The 17,900-nt window shown below is 41.6% G+C and overlaps 1 protein-coding gene across 2 annotated transcripts; it reads right to left on the reverse strand.

The window, feature by feature from the left end:
* Positions 1-1,341: 1,341 nt before the first annotated feature.
* TOR3A (torsin family 3 member A) lies at positions 1,342-16,820 on the reverse strand. Of its 2 annotated transcripts, none has more exons than XM_058178689.1 (6): positions 16,268-16,820; positions 14,792-14,893; positions 11,366-11,631; positions 8,462-8,637; positions 5,822-5,946; positions 1,342-2,420 (listed from the first exon to the last, which is right to left on the reverse strand). In XM_058178689.1, exons 1-6 carry the CDS (start codon positions 16,548-16,550, stop codon positions 2,194-2,196), a joined length of 1,179 nt encoding a protein of 392 aa, XP_058034672.1. In that variant the 5' UTR covers positions 16,551-16,820; the 3' UTR covers positions 1,342-2,193. The 2 variants fall into 2 exon arrangements, with proteins under 2 accessions (XP_058034672.1, XP_058034673.1); XM_058178690.1 differs by having other exon boundaries at positions 2,278-3,969.
* Between the last annotated feature and the right edge of the window lie 1,080 nt (positions 16,821-17,900).

Consider the following 17,900-nt stretch of genomic DNA (forward strand, 5'->3'; position numbering starts at 1 on the left):
TATAGGTCAGAATTCAAGGAACTCTCAGTGGTTTTCTATGGAAATCATCCACAGAGTTTACCAGCACCCATTCAGATGCTGAAATGTTGTACACAAATGGGAATGGCTCTGCTGAAGCTGCTAACACAAGACAGGTTCATATTTCTAGAATAACAAGGCACATTTTGTTCTGCATTGTATATCTTCTCTTTCTTCACCTCCAGTCACAGGTTACAAATGTTACATCATTTAGCAAGCTAACCTAGACAGTAAATACAATGTTGCTGACATTTGACTAGCAAACAAAATGTCAACAATTTGTGTAATACCTTTTTGGTTAGCCACAATGCTTGGCACCGCTTTTGTAACAAGCCACTCTGAAAATTAAATGGAAGGTTTAGGCCTATGTGCTTGCATTCACAGAATCTATAGGAGAAGAAATGGGGCATGACTGCTTGGCACACACAATGCACAACTGTTTGCCTATCTGCAGATTTTAAAGTTTTCTCTATCTTGGACTAGAGGTAGTCCTTGTTTAAAAGATGTAATTAAGATTGTCATTTTAGCACTACATGACTCTGACTCTGCCCATGATTGTTGTTCAATTTCCCTTTTCTCTTTTGTAATGCTCACCCAAAGGTGAGGCTGGGTAATTAGCAAGAAGGGAATTAATGTCTGTATTTACATTTATTGGAGAGGAAGGGTTTACAAAAGAGTAAGCAGCTACACAATGAGAAATATACATGTAAAGAAGCACACCAGCACCAGCTGTTTGCCTAGCTTACTTGGAGCCTTGAGCCCCCAGCAGCATAGGAGACAAAAACCAAATGTGTGAAAGTGACTAAAGACTTGTCAGTTACAGGCAGCAGCTGAAACTGGCTAATTAAAATAACATCTCAGCTTCTTAACTTGTTGGCAGCATTTTTGGGGAGAAAACACTGATAGAAAGTTCAAGAAAAGATCACTTGTTTAAGTGGGGGTTGTGGTGTTGGGAAGGTCAGGCACAGGACATGTACTGACTAATGGCAAATGTGTCTGAGAGTTACCTTTTCTTCATCATCTTGAGATAGTTGCCAAGTGAGATCTACCTGTATTTTACAATTGTGAAGCATTATTCCTAAAATGTGAGAACAAAAAACCCAATTTCTATAATTTGCCCTAAAATCTATAATTTATAATTTCTTCTAATTTGGGATTGTACTAAAGTCAGATTCTGGGGACGCTTATGTTGCCGCAAAGACATGTGGTCTTCCACATATGGCTCAATTTTGCACAAGGTTTGTGTAATTTTCGAAACTTAAATTGCATGTTCAGTCAGTCTGTGTACATACTGTACTTAGCTCTTACAAACGGAGTATATCTGGCCAGCTAAATCTGTGTTATACTTACTCTGACAAAGCAAGTGTCCTGCTGTGAATGCCAAACTTCAATATCCCACAAAAGCAACACTCCACTCAACATTTTAATCTACAAGGTTGACAGAAGTTCAATACCAGCAAATAGGGGCTTATGCAAGGAGTGCTTATCACAGAACTGGAATCTCATTGCTCAATTTCAGTGCTGGACTAGAAGTATATCGTATGTCCTGTTGTAAAAGTTATAATAAAAAGAATGGCACATATTTTGTCTTTTGATATATATATTCTGAAAAGTGCAATTTAGCACATGTCAAATGATTTAAAAGATTAATATTAAATATATATAAAACAAAGATTGACACCAGGCCTCTAATGAGGGACAAAATCTTTCCTTTATACCTTAATTCAACACAAGGATTGTGGAAGAAGAGGTAGATTACATGGTAAGGCAATACAATAGCTCCTCACCCGGCCACACACTAGGAATGCAGAATAGGAAGTTGCTTGATTCAAGTCATTGTCAGTTATCTAAGACCTGAAAATAAAATTAAGTCCGTCTCACATCTTGTAGATGGGGGTCTTCTCCCCAGGCTAACTAAAAACCCACTCAGTGTAATGGATAACAATGTGTGATCCAAAGGCATTACTTGTAACCAGTATTGGAAAAATATTCTGGATATATTACTATTTCAGTAATACTGTTCATGTAGATTCCATATCCATAATGGCAACCCCAATAATATGGGGAACGTAGGTAATATTACACTAGTTAGTGTAATAAATAAAATATATGTCCCTTGTATAAGAGAACAAACTCAATTGCAATCATCTTCACCTTCCTCTGTCAAAGAAGAAACTAGTGTATACGCTGAGATACTGATTTGCAACCTTGAGCAGAAAATAATTCCTTCCCCTTGGGAGCAAATATCGTCCTTGCAACTTCATCTAGCCTCTCTTCAGTGAACGGTAGATCTCGAGCAAGAAAAGCATCCCGAGCACAGAGCTTCACATGGTGATATTCCAAAGGCAGGAAAGGTACCAGAAAGTCTATGAAGTTCTCCTGAGGAAAGAAATTGTGGGCATCTGGGAAAAAAAGAAAGGCACAATTCATCTGGTATCTCCTACTTCTTAGTTATTGACCAGGGTAGACAGTAATTAATTACTTGGCATTACTGGGGAGGCCAAAAAAAGTTTATTTTTAAAAGTATCTGATACACATGGCCTTTTTAAAGATACCAGCAACAGTGATTGGTTATTTTTTCCTTGTGCTGCCAAGTCCTCATCTCTTAAGCACCTGATAAACTGGTGGTAAATCAGAACTCCTATCAATTGACAAGGGGCCTGTTTCCCAGGCTTCAATCATTCCCCTGGCTCTCTTTGCACCTGCACAGCCAACTATCTTAATAGCTACAAAATTGAATGTATGTCTTTGTTCATTGCAATGTGAGGCTATCAATGAGTTTGGGTCTCCTTATCTGACTGCTTGTGTTCTTGCCGTCTGGTGGTTAGCTTCCTCCCCATCTGTCCTACATAGTCAAAGAGGCAATCCATGCAAGGGACCTGGTAGGTTACATTAGAAGTAACTCCCACCTTCAAATGGTTTTTGCAATGCATGATTTGTCTTCATATGGTAGCCTCTGGGAAGTGTGCAATACTCACTTGCAGATATCAAAAGCTGCATTCTACTGCTTCCGAAATGTATTTGATATATGGCAGAGTGCACCGCATACAGTAGTTAGTCTCATATCTTCTTTCTTCATTTCCTTGCATGTTGCACAGGCATCTTATAATAAATGCTTGTGGGTACCCATTCTGAATTATTCATGTAAGTACCTTATCTCCAGGTGTTTAACTTGGATACTACAGTGGGTTCTTGCCCTGCCATATAGTGTTCTGATGCAACTCTTTGTGTGAGAGTGGATAGTTACTGTTGAAACTAAGAATGTGCGCAGTATTGGTGGCCTTGCAATAAATCATGGTTTCCAGGCTTCCATCTTCCTGCCTGTTGACAAGCAGGAAGATTTTTAGATGTTGACATCTAAAAATGGTAATTGTTTAGCTGTTTCTTCTTCCATTGTGAATTGTATGTCTGGGAAGATGGAATTAAGAAAGGTATGAAAAGCTTTAAGTGCATTTCTTTTGATTACGACAAATGAGTTGTTCACATAGCTGCACCAAAATTAAGGTGTGTAATTTTAAAATGCATAGGTTCTAGTTTGTGCAGGACAGTTTCTGCAATGACTCCTGGTATTGAGGATCCTATGGGTGTATCTTTTATTTGCTCATATTTCACTTTTGAACCAGAGGTAGGATTCACTTACCTTCCCTACCGGTTAGCAAATGTGAACCCGCTCACTCACTCACTTTGCTTTGCACACGCCACCTCTGCGCATGCGCACGGCCTTCTGCGCATGTGCAGTAGTCTCACATTACGTCCGGGCGGGTGGGCGGAGCCTCCCGCAGTCACCGCTACCGGTTCACACGATCGGGACAGAACCGGATGAATTCCACCACTGTTTTAAACGTGAAGAAGTGTGTTGGCAATACTGGAGTAGTTTCATGATTTGTGTCCTGGTTAGGTTGTTCTGATCTGTCTGGTACTCTTCTAGTTTTTTTTCTATTACTCTGTATACTAAGTAAGGAGGAATGTAAATAAGGACATTATGTCAAAGGAGACAATGATCTTTTCAGGAGCCACATTAAGCCTTGCAGTTTTGTCAAAAATTGTGTGGATGATGTGACCATGCTGTTTGAGGGTGGAATCAGGAAACTTAAGCATTGTGCCAGCATTTTAAGCCAAGTTGCTGGTTGGGGTATCTCATAGCACTACAATAGGTCTGTTCCCACACATTTACAATTTAAAAACAGCAGGAAAAAGCTATTTGATGAAGAGGAAGAGAAGGCAAGTTAATAGCAACAAGGAATTATATTGCCTTTGTTGTAGGTTTAGAGCTGCTTTATATAATAAAACAAAAAACACTATCATTTATTTATCAAATTTATATAGCCGCCCATCTCACCAAAAGCAATTTTGGGGTGGCATCCAACAATGAGATAAAAAGCAATGTTAAAAAAAACAGATATTAAATGTAAAAATCCATATGAATAAATGGCAAACTGAAAACTTTCTGGCAGACTAACCAAGGTTGGAGCCACTGCAGTAGAATTTAGGGAAGAGGCTCATTCTGCCTCTTTCTTTCTATTTTACGTCTTTTATCTTGCAGAGTAAAACACACAAAGAAAAGGAAAAGGAAATGGAGTATCTAGAACAGGGGTGTCAAACTCGATTTCATTTAGGGCCGCATCAGGGTTGTGTTTGACCTCAGAGGGCCAGGATGGGCATAGCCAGGGTGGTCGTGGCCAGCTTGATGTCACTTGTGTCAGACGCCTATAATGGCTCCGGCACTCTGCAACTGAAAAAGGGCTCCCAAACTCTGTTTTCGGCTGTGATGGCCTGCAATCTTCTGTCAGTGAAAATGGAGCTCGGGAGAGTCGCACCATGGCCCTCACAAACTCCGTTTTCGCTGGAAGAAGCACTGCCAGCGAATAGCTCCTATCAGCTGTGTCAGGCTGCAGGGATCACTGCTGCCCATCAGCGCCAGCACCGCCCATCAGCACTGTCACCTATCACCACCTCTGCATACCCCATTTTCGACCTCTGTGCATCTCGTTTTTGGCCTCCATGTGTCCCATTTTCAGCCGAAAATTGGATGCGCAGAGGCTGAAAATAGGGTGCACGGAGGCCAAAAATGGGATCCAAGGAGTCCGAAAATGGGGTGCACAGAGGCGGCAACAGGTGACAGCGGTGATGGGCGGTGCTGGTGCAGCTTGGAACAACTGATAGGCGGTATTCCAGGAGGCAGATCCAACCACCAATCAACTGCTCGTATTAAATCAGGCTGTACTGAAGCTGACCACGCTGTTTGTTGTTTGCTGCAAGGAGGCAAATTGCTGGGAGGCAGAGGCCAAAGGGTGGGGGCCGGCAAGTGGGTGCAGCTTCAGCAACATTTGCTGTATAAGATGCACAGACATTTCCACCCACTTTTTTGGGGGGAGTGGGGGAAGTGTCCGAAAAGTGTCCGTACTCCGAAAAGTACGATAGTTCAAAAAAGCTTACATCATGAAACATGGTATTAAGATGCTGTAATATTTTCTTTTAGACTAAAATGCCTTAGTATCTTTTGTGAGTGCCTATTAATCTGCAGGGAAGAAGAGAAATTTCATACATTTGAAGAAAAATAAAACCTGGCTTGCCACAGTATGTGTTAACAGATCCCTCCAATTATTGCTTGTGGCCATATTATCCATTCCATTAGAATGGTGAAAATTAACATACGCTTTTTTAAAAGCATTGATATTATTTGTGTATGGGCAAATATAACTTCACATTTGCTTTCAATCAATATCTTTGCAAAATACAATGCATTACTACCCAAGTTAGAACTGCAGTGGCGGTAAAGCTTTAGGAACAAACAGCAACTCACCTGGGGCATCCAGCAGGTCTCTCCGCAAGAATTGTTCTAAATATTCCATGGTGATCTCTTCTCTAGCTTTACCAGCTTGCCAGAAATCTAGAGCCACCTTATTGATGATGTTTCCACCAGTATTACTGGGTAAAAAAAAAACCACATTACAAGTAGTCCTCAACTTACAACCGTTCCTTTAGTGATCATTCAAAGTTATAACATACTGAAAAAAGATGACTTATGACCATTTTTCACACTTGTAACCACTGCAGCATCCCCACAGAATCAAAATTTGGACACCTGACAATTGGCATGTATTTATGATGGTTGCAGTGTCCTGGGATCATGTGATCACCTTTGGCGGTTTTCTGACAAGCAAAGTCAATGAGGAAGCCAGAATCACTTAACATTTGTGTTACTAACTTAACAACTGCAGTGAATTGTGGCAAGAAAAATCACAATCCTGACTTAACTGTCTTGCTCAGCAATGGAAATATTTGGCTCAATTGTGGTCATATGTCGAGGACTACTATGTCTCATTGACCAACAGAATTTAGCAGTTGCAGCAAAATATAACCATATATATATATATATATGGTTATATATATATAAGCTGTCTTGTCCTATATTCACAATAGTATCACAGGGCAAGGTTGTTAGTCATTATGCAATAAAGTCCTGAGGGTGAAAGTTTCTCATTTCTACTGACACATTAAATCAGCTTGAATTCACTTGAATTACCCAAAATGGCTTGTGGTAGAATGTAAGAACAGGCAATCTTTCTGCAATCATATGAGTATTTTAACATCCAGTTTTCTGGAATGAGATAAAAAGGTAGAGCATGATTTCTTTACCCATTTCTTTTTTCTCCCACTCTTTTGGAGGATTATTATTATTGTGGAATATAGGTAGACTGAGAAAAAGAAATACTTGTTTTAAGACACCTAGTTCCTTAATAGCATTCATGTTTGCTGTCCCTAGAAAGATGATTTTCAATGAGGGATTTGGTTCACTTTGATAAATCCCCAGCCTCTTAGGAAAAAGCAGTTGGCCTTTAGGTCTCAATAAATCAGAAAAAAGAAATCGGCACAAATCTTAATAGTTTCAAAGATCCAGTACAAAGAAATATAGGTGTCAGGCCTGGAAACCATATTAGACTTTAGGGTTCCAGACGCTGCCACATTTTTCCCCTGAGGGGAGGAAGGGGGGCTGAGGGGTATGGTAACATTCTTCAAGCGGTCAAGGTCGGATGGTGTTCACATCTGCAGGAAGAGTGGCAAGAAGATATTCAAATGAACTGGGAGAACGTGGGACCATGTGACCATCAAAGGGGTCAGGGGGGTGGGACTCTTGGGGTTTGTATAACTGGGGAAAAGAATCCGGAAATTCAGTTTTGGAATTTCACTCATCGTGTGCCAGTTTCCTCATGCTAGTAAAGAACTCTGGAAAACAATGGCTTCTGAGTTTTTTTTATGCAGAAGAGGTTTTTCTGGAACCTTGACAATAGGTAGCAAAAACTGACTTACAGTGTATTTTGATACTCAATTGCTTTGAAACTCATCAAATTTGGTACTTGAGGCATTTTGATATGAAAATGTTGTCCCAATACTCATCATGTACTCAACACACAAGCTAGAATTTGTCAACGCTGGATCTCTTGTGACTCACTGCATGGAAGTGCAGTGAGTCAATTATGGATGTGCAGTGAATCACTTATGGAAAAGATCTGGTACTCATCAATTTTGGTACTCATTGCGTTTTTCAAACTCGATTATCATTATCAGGCCAGCTTTTAATAAAGTTAGACGAGATTTTAATTTAAGTTTCAAAGCTTTTTAGATGCTAGGCAAAGATAAATATGGCCTTTTGATTAATAAAACTTCTGTTGACTATCTGAACATAGTCATGCAGGTTTTTTAACTAGTATGGAAATAGTTTGCCAACTCCTGTTCATGCTTTCTCCTGGGAAGTTTTTTTTATTTCTTAATCCGACCTATAGTCCTGGTAGCTTTCCAAGCACATTCTTAAACATGACTGACTCTGCTTAGCCCCAGTAAATTCAGCTAGGACTCACCACCTACCAATTAGATTTAAATCAATATATTCAAATCGAATTGGAAAGAAGCAATTTTGAGACTGATATAACCTTTTTCCTGAATTTCATTCCTAGTGTCAGGACCCCATGAATATTTTATAGTAAATGCTATTTATTGTATTGTTAGTGAGTTGATCAGAGACAGAGGTATTCTTAAGAACACAAGTCTTTCCTCTCTAAAGAGTATCCTTGAATATCAGCAACATTGAAGATAGTAGAGTCAGAAAACAAAATGAGCCTCTTCTGTATGTTTCTGTACTTGCACTATATAGAATTTGTAAAAGGACAAAAATAAATCTTACTGCTTTTGCAAAGTTCAGTTTTTAGGCTAGGCCAGAAGAAAGTGCAACTCAGGATCTGCTAATGGAAGTGGCAAGAAAGTTTCAGAAAGAGCTTTTAAATAAACTTGTGAAAGTATTGATATGTTTCTAGATTTTTCTACCTCATTTTTTTTACCCTGGATTATTACTCCTCAATATTAAAAGTTCAGACTTTTAATATTCTGAAAAGTCCCCAGAAAATATGACTTAGGATTTGTTTCTTACACTCAAAACAAAATTTACCTCAAGAATAAGAAGATGGACCGCCGGTAATCAACCTTGTCAGTGTTGCCCTGGTGACCCATATATGGTTTGAGGGCATTGAGGAGATCAGGGTGCAGCTTCTCCGCTTCATCAAAGATGAACAAGGATTGTTCACAGAGTTCAACTGTCTCAGTGATTTGTTTTGTTAGCTCGACCTGAGTGAACAGAGAAAATAGGCACAAATAATGATTAAATTGGCATAAATAAAATTGGTTTAGCCAGAGATTTATGGCCTTATATACCCTCTTTTAGAACTGATGCTTATTAAACAGTCTTAATAATATTTAAAAGCAATCTGTAAAATATCAAGAAAAATGAAGTCAATATCAAATTATCAACTAAATCCAAAAGTTTTTTCATTTAAAAATCCTTGTTTATATGCTATTAGAGAGGGAACCAGAAATATTTTCCAAGGGGGGGGTGTGATCTAAAGGTCTGTGATTCCCACCAAAAAGGTTTTTATGATTGCCTGACAAAGCAGATTTCTGGGAGCAGAACCCAAAGTACAATAAGAATGCAGCCTGGCTAAAGGAGGTGGGTAGGAATTTTTTTTAAAAAAAATTGAAATGAAAAAATTTGTAATAACAGCAGAAATAGTAGAGAAAAGGGTAAGGAAGATCAAGAATTGATTGGGGCCAGGTGAAGATGAACTGCATAGTTTTTTGTTGAAACATATGATTGACCTGTGTTCACTCACTGCCAAGCAGTTTAACAATATATCACAAGGGAGGAGAGGCGTGGCCAGCATCATGACGGGACAACGTGAATCCTGGTGCTCCAGGAAGAACGCCAAAATTCCAATCATTTTGGGGGTCCTTAATGGACCATAGCTGTCCTGTAGGGACAGTGAAGGAAGAAGGCACCGGCTGGTGCGGACAGGGAAGTTGCAAATTCCCTGGAGTGCCGGCACCCAGCCTTCAACCCAGTGATGAGGAAAGGCAGCCATTAGGAGCTGCCAATGTCTAGGTAGCCACACAAAAGGATTGAGCAGGAGCGGAGATTTGAACAGAGTATTGTTACCGAGTGAGTGTTGGCCAACTCACAGGTAAGAAGGAAAAATTTTTAAAGCTAAAAAGATTTTCCAACTTGAAGTTAGCAGCTAATTGGCACACAGAAACTTAAAGTGAGAGGAAACAAACATCAAAGAAGATTTATAAGACAAAAGCCCTAAAAGAAGTAAGTTTCCATCTAGATTTAAAATTGGATTTGGAAGAAATTATAAATATTAAAAGGAGAAGAAAATTGAGGGAAAGCATCCTTTACTAACAAAAGGACTTAATTGAGGAAGACGAAGTAATTGTTTTTGTGGATTAACAAGTGACATTTTGCTGCTGGGATTTGTGAATTGGAGAGAAACATCGCTGGAGAGAAAAAAATAACATTGCACTGCTTAGGCTACCATGGGAAAGACCGGAGGAGGGGGAGAAAGGAAAAGGAAGTAGAGAAGGAGTTGGAGAGGAGAGAAGAAAGTAGGGAGGATAAAAGAAGGGAGGAAGAGGAGTGAGAAGGAGAAGGATTGCTGTAGAAAGGAAAAGAAAGACAACCCCGAACATATTTGAATATATTAGGATAAAAATTGAAACAGTTAAAAAAGAATAAAAGAGAATGAATATTAATAAAAATGGAGAAATTAGAACCTGAGGGCGAAAGATGATGTAATTTATGGAAATGAGCAAGGAAATATTAGGCTATGGATAAAAATATGAATAGGGGATGCAATGGCTCAGGGGCTAAGACGTTGAGTTTGTCGATCGAAAGGTTGGCAGCTTGGTGGTTCGAATCCCTAGTGCTGCCGTGTAACAGGATGAGCTCCTGTTACTTGTCCCAGCTTCTGCCAACCTAGAAGTTTCGAAAGCACGTAAAAATGCAAGTAGAAAAAATAGGTACCACCTTTGGTGGGAAGGTAACAGCGTTCCGTGCGCCTTTGGCGTTGAGTCATGCCAGCCTCCATGACCACGGAGACGTCTTCAGACGGCGCTGGCTCTTCGGCTTTGAAACGGAGATGAGCACCGCCCCCTAGAGTCGGCAACGACTAGCACGTATGTGCGAGGGGAACCTTTACCTTTACTAAAAATATGAAAAAAGAATATTCTGGCAAAAATTGTAACTAAGTAAAATGTATTTGAATATATTAAATTATATTAGATATGATATGGCCAATACTCTGTTCATAAACTATGTTTGTGTTTGGGGGGGGAATTAAAAAATCAATAAAAACTTGTTTAAAAAAAACAATATATCACAAGGATGTGAAGTTGCAGAATGGCTAACTTCTGGCAAAACTTACCTGATAATAAAAGATCCAACAAAAGGGCCCATGATTCAGCCTACTCATCCAGACTTTTAAACTTTGACCTGCCTTTGAGCAATGATCCTTTAGATCAATGATATTGTCCTTACTATTTGTATCCTGGGCCAAAATAAATAACTCATGTGCTTTGATCTAGTCTCATCAAGCTACACTATTTTGTTTGGTTCCCTAAGGACAGGCCATTGCCAATATGCCCTTTGCTAGAGAGAGAAACTGCAACAGGATTAACCCAAGCAGATCTTTGGCTATAGGAAGATTCATATGAACATAGCCAACTTTCAAGTTAATTAGTCAATCCGGAGCTTTTTAAAACCAGTGTTGTATACTAACCCATGGAATGACAATCAAGGCAACTTGTGCAGATATGTGGTGTAACGTGCAAATTTCACTAATGTTGTGTTCCGTAAACATCCAGGAATTCTGAAGTTCCTTGTTTTGTACATTTCTCAAGATAAAATAATTGATCCATGGACCTTCCTCATGCCTGACTTCTAAGTAACAGCCCCTCCCTAAAACTGCACTATACGTAACACACACCCTGAGAGACATACAATATAGAAATATTATCTCACCTTGTAAAGGTCCATGTAATTGAGATGAGGGAAATGAAGTACTGAGATGAAAATTTTAACACAGTCACTTTTTAGGCCATCTCGATAAAGATGTTCTGCCATTAAGCGAGCTACGAAGTTCTTGCCAGTACCAGACCAGCCATGGAAAGAAAGAGTTAGTGCTTTCTCTGGCTGTGGTGTTTCCAAGAAACCTTGAATGGCATTCAGGACAATTTTTTTGGCCAAATGCTGACCATGGAGTCGTTTGCTCAGAACCAGTTCCAAGCCTGTGGGGGGGGGGAAAAAGAGGATGAATTTCTTGCATGGCATGTTGGAAACGGCAGAAGTCTTATATTGCTAGAAATCAGGATTCACAAGATCAAGTTAGAATTCTCTTGAGCTCGAATTGTCAAACATAAGGATTGCCTAAAAGCATACTGAAACCACAAGTTTGGTTTCAGCTTGCCTTGGCTCCAAAATCCACTTGCCAAAACACCTCACTGTTCTTTCGTTATGTAAACTAGTAGTTCTTGTAGCTGTACAGGAAGATATGCTTAATGTGGGTGGGAAAACTCTAATGGTCCTTCAGAAAAAAAAGATTTGATAGTACATATTCTCTATGTAAATTCTTACCTCTTATCTTTGATCCTTTGCTTCATCAAGTAACTTGGAAAACATGACAAAAGCTGCAGAATTAATCCAGACTGAAAACGGTCAACAAAAATATTTCTGAAAGTGATTAGAGAAGGAAATATGCACACCAAGGGTGGGTTCTAATTTTTTTTACTACCGGTTCTGTGGGTGTGGCTAGGAGGGGGGGATATGACTGAGTGGGCATGGCCAACTTGACGTCACTCAGTCACATACCCCCCCACCAAGCCACGCCCACCGAAACAGCGGCAAAATTTTTTGGGACTTTTTGACACTCCGGTCCCATATCCAGGGTGGGACGCAGTGGGGTGGTAGCGGTCGTCTCGGCTTTCCCTCCATTGCGCTTCCTGGGCAAAAAACGCCCCTTCTCGCCACTGATGGGCCTTCCCCATGGTTGCAGCTGGAGCGGACAGGCCAGGTGCAATGGCAATGGCAGAGTTGGGCACTTAGGGAGGGCAAGGTTAGCATGCTCCCAGCCGCACCCTGTGCGGCCTCTGCCAGCTCAGGGCAGCGGACTCGGCTGCAGCCCAGACAAGCCAAGGAACTTCAGGGAGTCTCCTGCATGTTGCACCCCCCTCCCAGCCTTTGCCCGCACCTCCATGCCGTTTTTTGGTGCCCAGCTTACTGGGCTGCCCCCATCCCTGTCGTGGCTCCAATAGCGGTGGCTTCAGGAGATGCGGGCAAAGACTGGTCGGGGGCAACACAGAGGAGGCTCCCCGCAGTTCCTCAGCTTATCTGGGCTGCAACTGAATCTGCTGCCCTGAGCCGGCGGACAGAGGCCCCCCTCCCCAGCCAGTTCTTTCTGGATTCGACTTGGAGGAAAGCGCAGCTCATGGCTGCTACATTTCGCTGTGCTGCACTAGCGAAGAGGAAGAAACAAACAGTGGACAGCACAGAGCTGCTCCAGTCTATGTGTTCTCCAGGTCAGCGGCTGTTTCTCTCCTTTGTTACTCTTTATGGGAAAGCGTTTGGTGCAGCACAGTGAAATTTAACAGCCATGAGCCGTGCTTTCCTCTAAGCACTGTGGGCGGCAGAGGGAAACAGGAGCTTTTCTCTGCACAGTGGTTTTCAAGTGAGACTTGGAGGAAAGCACGGCTCATGGCTGTTAAATTTCGCTGTTTCTTCTGGCTGGCTGTTTCTTCCTCTTCGCTAGTGCAGCAGAGCGAAATGTAGCAGCCATGAACTGCGCTTTCCTCCAAGTCAAATCCGGAAAGATCTGGCTGGGGAGGGGTGCTGGGCAGCGGACTCAGCTGCAGCCCAGATGAGCTGAGGAACTGCGGGGAACCTCCACGCCATTTTTGGACACCCAGCTTACCGGGCTGCCCCCATCCCTGTCACAGCTCCAACGGCGGCAGCTTCGGGAGACGCTGGTAGCACGGAGGCACAGGCAAAGGCTGGGAGAGGGGTGCAACACTTGAGGGGGCTGATCCTCCTCTCCTTTGCCTCCCCACACTTGTTTACCCGTCCCAGAGAGCTCGGGCTATGCGGAGGATCCGGCCACCTTCCTTGCTGGTGTCACTCCTGAATGAACTCTTCCATTTGCAATGCTGCTCTCAAAGAGAACAAAGCAGGCGTGGCGCACCCAGAGCTGCCGCCTCTTTGCAACAGCCGAGGACCTCTTCCGCTTGGAGCTCCAAGCTGCAGGGAGGAGGTGGTGGCTGCAACGCCGGCAGCTTCGGGGGGGCTCCTTCCCTCAGTGGTTCATTTTCTTTTACCTCATCTAAGCAGCTATGCGACTTTCTCCTTAAAGGCTGCTCCGTGCCTTTTGATCTTTCTCGGGCGCAGAGAAAAGCAACCCTGTGAAGGGACCAATCCTGCTGCTGAACTGGGAAGCTGACAGGCTTCTTTTCCACCAAGCTGCTGGTGCAGGGCACTGAAAAGACCTCCGGTTGCTGCCGCCATCTTTGCGCATGCACAGCTTTCTTCTCACTGGCTGACAGACTTTTCGGCGCCCTGTGGCCAGGCGGCTGAGAAGCTTCTTTGCCAGCCAGCCGCTTCCCAGCTCTGTTTACCATCAGCTTACCGTCCAATGGAGGCGTCGGTTGGGTGAGCAAGCAGTGACCGGGAAATCGGTTCGGGGGTGTGGCCAGGCTGCCCTTACTACCAGTTCAGAGAACTAGTCCCTAAAGTTACTATCTATTCGGTAGAACCGGGCAGAACCAGTAAGAACCCACCACTGATGCAAACCCAGTTTTTATTAAAGGTGACAATTGTGGTTTGAGCGAAATGGCTATTTCCTCATTTCCCAGAACACAAAACCCATCAAAGATTGGAGGAGAAACTGTACGGAACACTTGTGGGTGATCTCAAGTTGTCTCCTTGTCTGGAGAGGAATTATGAAGAGCCAATCTAATTGCTTTTAGCAGAGTCACATTCAGTTCACCATTTCTTTCCAATTAATTTAATCAAATATGTATTCAATCTCAGTGCTTCAATCATTAGTTTATAACTGAAAGAATTGGTCTCTATGTCAAATCAAAAAGGAAAGTGCAATTTTAGTGTGTTGGAACTACAAGGGAAAGATCTTGGTTTTATAGCTTTGTCATCCTCCAGAAAGATATAGCATTATACTAAAAGAGATGCAATTAGGAAAAGAGTATTGAATATTATAACTTAATAATACACAAAATCCACACTGCTTAAAGCAAAGCTGATCAGCGTTTAAGCCAAATAAAGCTGTGTAGCACTCCCAGATCACATTCCTAAATTTCAGAAGTATAAATGCTGACCTTCGGTAATGCAGTATTTTTAATATGGAGGGGACAAATTAAAATAAGAAGAAAGCAAAGTCTTTACCTGTGATATTGTTGACCACTCTGCAGTCTCCTGTTGGGCAGCACCTGCCAAAGCCACAGTACCAGGTAGAAACTAATTCGGTCACCATGGGTAACTTCCAGTCTAAAAGGTAAGAACACCAGATTGGGAAAAGAAACATTTGAATTGCTCCTAGGGGATTGGCTTGAAAAAACTTCTACCTTGTTTCCCCATCCTCAGTCTGTTTTACAAATCTTGCTGTTAGCTATTATATTTTCATTGCGCCTGATGAATAACTATTCACTTGCCCAAAGTAACCAATACTCTTTCTCTTTTCATTTCTGCTGCAAGTGCAATAGCAGCTTTGTCTACTATTCTCCTACAATTCCACCTTTCAGGGCTTACTATTATTTTCAACACTGAACTAAACCAGCCAGTCTGGGATAGCCAGTTGAAAGAACACAGGGATTTCAGTACTCAGATGCAAAGATTCAAGAAACCCAAGCCTATGATCCTTTTTCGGTTCTTTCACCCATAATGAAGCAATTGTAGAAGTAGACCAGACAGGGGCAAAGAACATCTGTTTGTTCTAGGAAAGTTTGTCAATCTTGGCACCTTTATGAGACAGGGACTTCAATTCCCATAATTCCCTGGCCAGCATCTTGAAATCCATGCCTATTAAAGTTGCCAAGTTGAGAAACACTGTTCTAGAAGGAAGGAAATGGTTAAGTCTTAGATGGATAATATTTTGTTGCAAATAAAGAGGCCACACATGGAAAGTTCCCACTACTGTAATTCAGATGAGATTGGAATTGGATAAGTCTTCATCCCCTGATGTCCCATTCATTGTCATGCCTTTGTTTGAGAGAGAATTAGCCCCTGAAACTCTTGAGGATTTTTTTCTCCGCCCATGGGGTGTGTGGTTCTGTCAAAGGCTCTTCTGCCCAGTAAACATAGGGTTTTACTTTCTCATTTTGCTGCACATATAAAATTGATTTTGCTTTACAGAGAACAATACTGTAAAGGGGCAATGGATTCTTGCTACTTTGATTGTAAAGTTTGACATTTTACGGCTACAATTGTCTCAGATCAATATGAAACCTATTCCAAAATATCTAGATAAACCAGCATAAAAAGCATTTATTAAACCTATGTATGGCGTTAGTAAAACCTTGTGGGAGTTCGGGGAGCATGTTTACTTTACCCTTTAATCAATTTATTTGGGCATTTCTTAGAGGAAGGGAGCGATATCCGACGGAATCCCCAAGCTTTAAAATATTAATGTAAAACGGAATTATTTCTACGCCCGCTTGAGCTGTGAAAGCACGTTCAGAATAGACTTATAAATGGTGTTAAAAGTCCGCATTAAAGAGCAGCACTTCCGCGTCCTCTCTTCCATAGAGACCACGGTAAGAATTCTGGGAGTTGGAAGAGGCTGCAAGTGTGAAGCCGGCAGCCATTCGCGAATGAGAAAGGCAGGAAGCGCCTGGGGAAAACCCCGCGGAGACCCGATCCTACCGTGCTGTCCCAGGATGCCTCTGCTGCCTTCCTCCTCTTCCTCGCGCTGCGTCCTCCCTTCCTCCTCTTCCTCGCAGCCTTCCTGCCACACCTGGCAGGCCAGCAAGTGCCAGTACCGGCGGGAAACGTCCCGCACGGCCCCGAGCTGCTTCTGCAAATGCTCGTACTGCCGGTGGCTCAGGAAATCCGCGCTTCCAGCCTCTTCCCCGCGGTCTTTACTGGCTTGTGCCCCCATCAGCTGCAACGCTAAGCAGACATACAGCAGCCCAGCCCGGCACCCCATGGCCCTCTGCGGAAGGAGGAAGGCCGAGCTACGGCACCGGACTATCTATATCGCTGGGCAGCCGAGACCAAGCCCAGTTCTGCAATGGCTTGGGAACTGATCTCATTTCCCTTTTGACGATCGGGACTATTTTTTGAAGGGGCGATTAAAAAAAAAGCCTTTCGCAAGTCTGGTTTGGAGAGAAAAGTCCTCTGGCTTTTGGAATGCAGTTCGTGTATTTTGGCTTTGCTTCCTTCGAAATAATTGAGAAAGAATAAACAAGAGAGTTGGGCAGGGGCCTTTTTGGACGTGCTCGTTTATTTCGTCTAGTCGGAAGGGTCTCGTTGACCTGCCCTATCCTGGCGCGGGGTGAAAGGGCCATCGGAGGCAACAGCAATAGTCCTGCCTGGTGTTTTTTTTCTTTCTTTCTTTTTTTAAACAAGTTTTTATTGATTTTTTTTAATCCCCCCCCCCTTACACACATACGTAGTTTATGAACAGAATATTGGCCATATATCTTATACGATTTAACATATTCAAATATATTTTGCTTAGTTACTATTTTTGCCAGAATATTCTTTTTTCATATTTTTATCCATATCCTAATATTTCCTTGTTCATTTCCGTAAGTCACATCTCCTTTCGCCCTCAAGTTCTAATTTCTCCATTTTTATTAATATTCATTCTCTTTTATTCTTTTTTAACTGTTTCAATTTTTATCCTTATATATTGAAATATGTTCGGGGTTGTCTTTCTTCCATTTCATCTTTTCCTTTTTACAGCAATCCTTCCCACTCCTCTTCCTCCCTTCTTTTATCCTATCTATTTTCTTCTCTTCTCTCCTACTCCTTCTCTACTTCCCCTTCCTTTCTCCCCCTATTTCCTCCGTCTGACCTTCTCTCCTACTCTTATTTTCCCTCCCTTCTCTCCTCTTCCCTTTCTTCTTTCTCTCTCCCTCCTTCTCCCTTTCCATCTTTCTCCTTCTTATCTCTCTCTATTGCTGTATTTATTTTTATTTCAATATTTCTGGTGTCCAGGCAGCCCCAATTTTCTCATTTAATAAGTATATTTCTCAAACTTCCCCTCATATATTTTAGTTATTAACACTGTCTTCATCTTATTCCATTTGTACCTTACAATCAATTAATACATCCTTTCACCTCTTATTTTCTTAAAGTTTTTGTTCACAATTCAATTATTATTCTCTTTCATCATTTACTAACATTTCAATTTTATTCCCTTTTACATCTTAATTTCAATCATTTTCACTGATAAACTTTCACATTTCATCTACTGCACTATTTTTTTTAAACAATGTACTTCTTTTTTAACATTTCAATTTTATATCTTGACTTCAATTAATTTCTTCAT

Source organism: Ahaetulla prasina, chromosome 3 (genome assembly GCF_028640845.1).
Source record: "Ahaetulla prasina isolate Xishuangbanna chromosome 3, ASM2864084v1, whole genome shotgun sequence".
In the NCBI taxonomy this organism is placed as follows: Eukaryota; Metazoa; Chordata; class Lepidosauria; order Squamata; family Colubridae; genus Ahaetulla; species Ahaetulla prasina.

Excerpts from the sequence above, each read along its gene's own strand:
- TOR3A (XM_058178689.1), bottom strand. The coding sequence starts at position 16,550 with ATGGGGTGCCGGGCTGGGCTGCTGTATGTCTGCTTAGCGTTGCAGCTG. Across the intron at positions 8,638-11,365 it reads ATTACATGGACCTTTACAAG|GTCGAGCTAACAAAACAAAT; the intron begins GTGAGATAATAT and ends CTGTTCACTCAG. Across the intron at positions 5,947-8,461 it reads TCCATCTTCTTATTCTTGAG|TAATACTGGTGGAAACATCA; the intron begins GTAAATTTTGTT and ends TTTTTTACCCAG.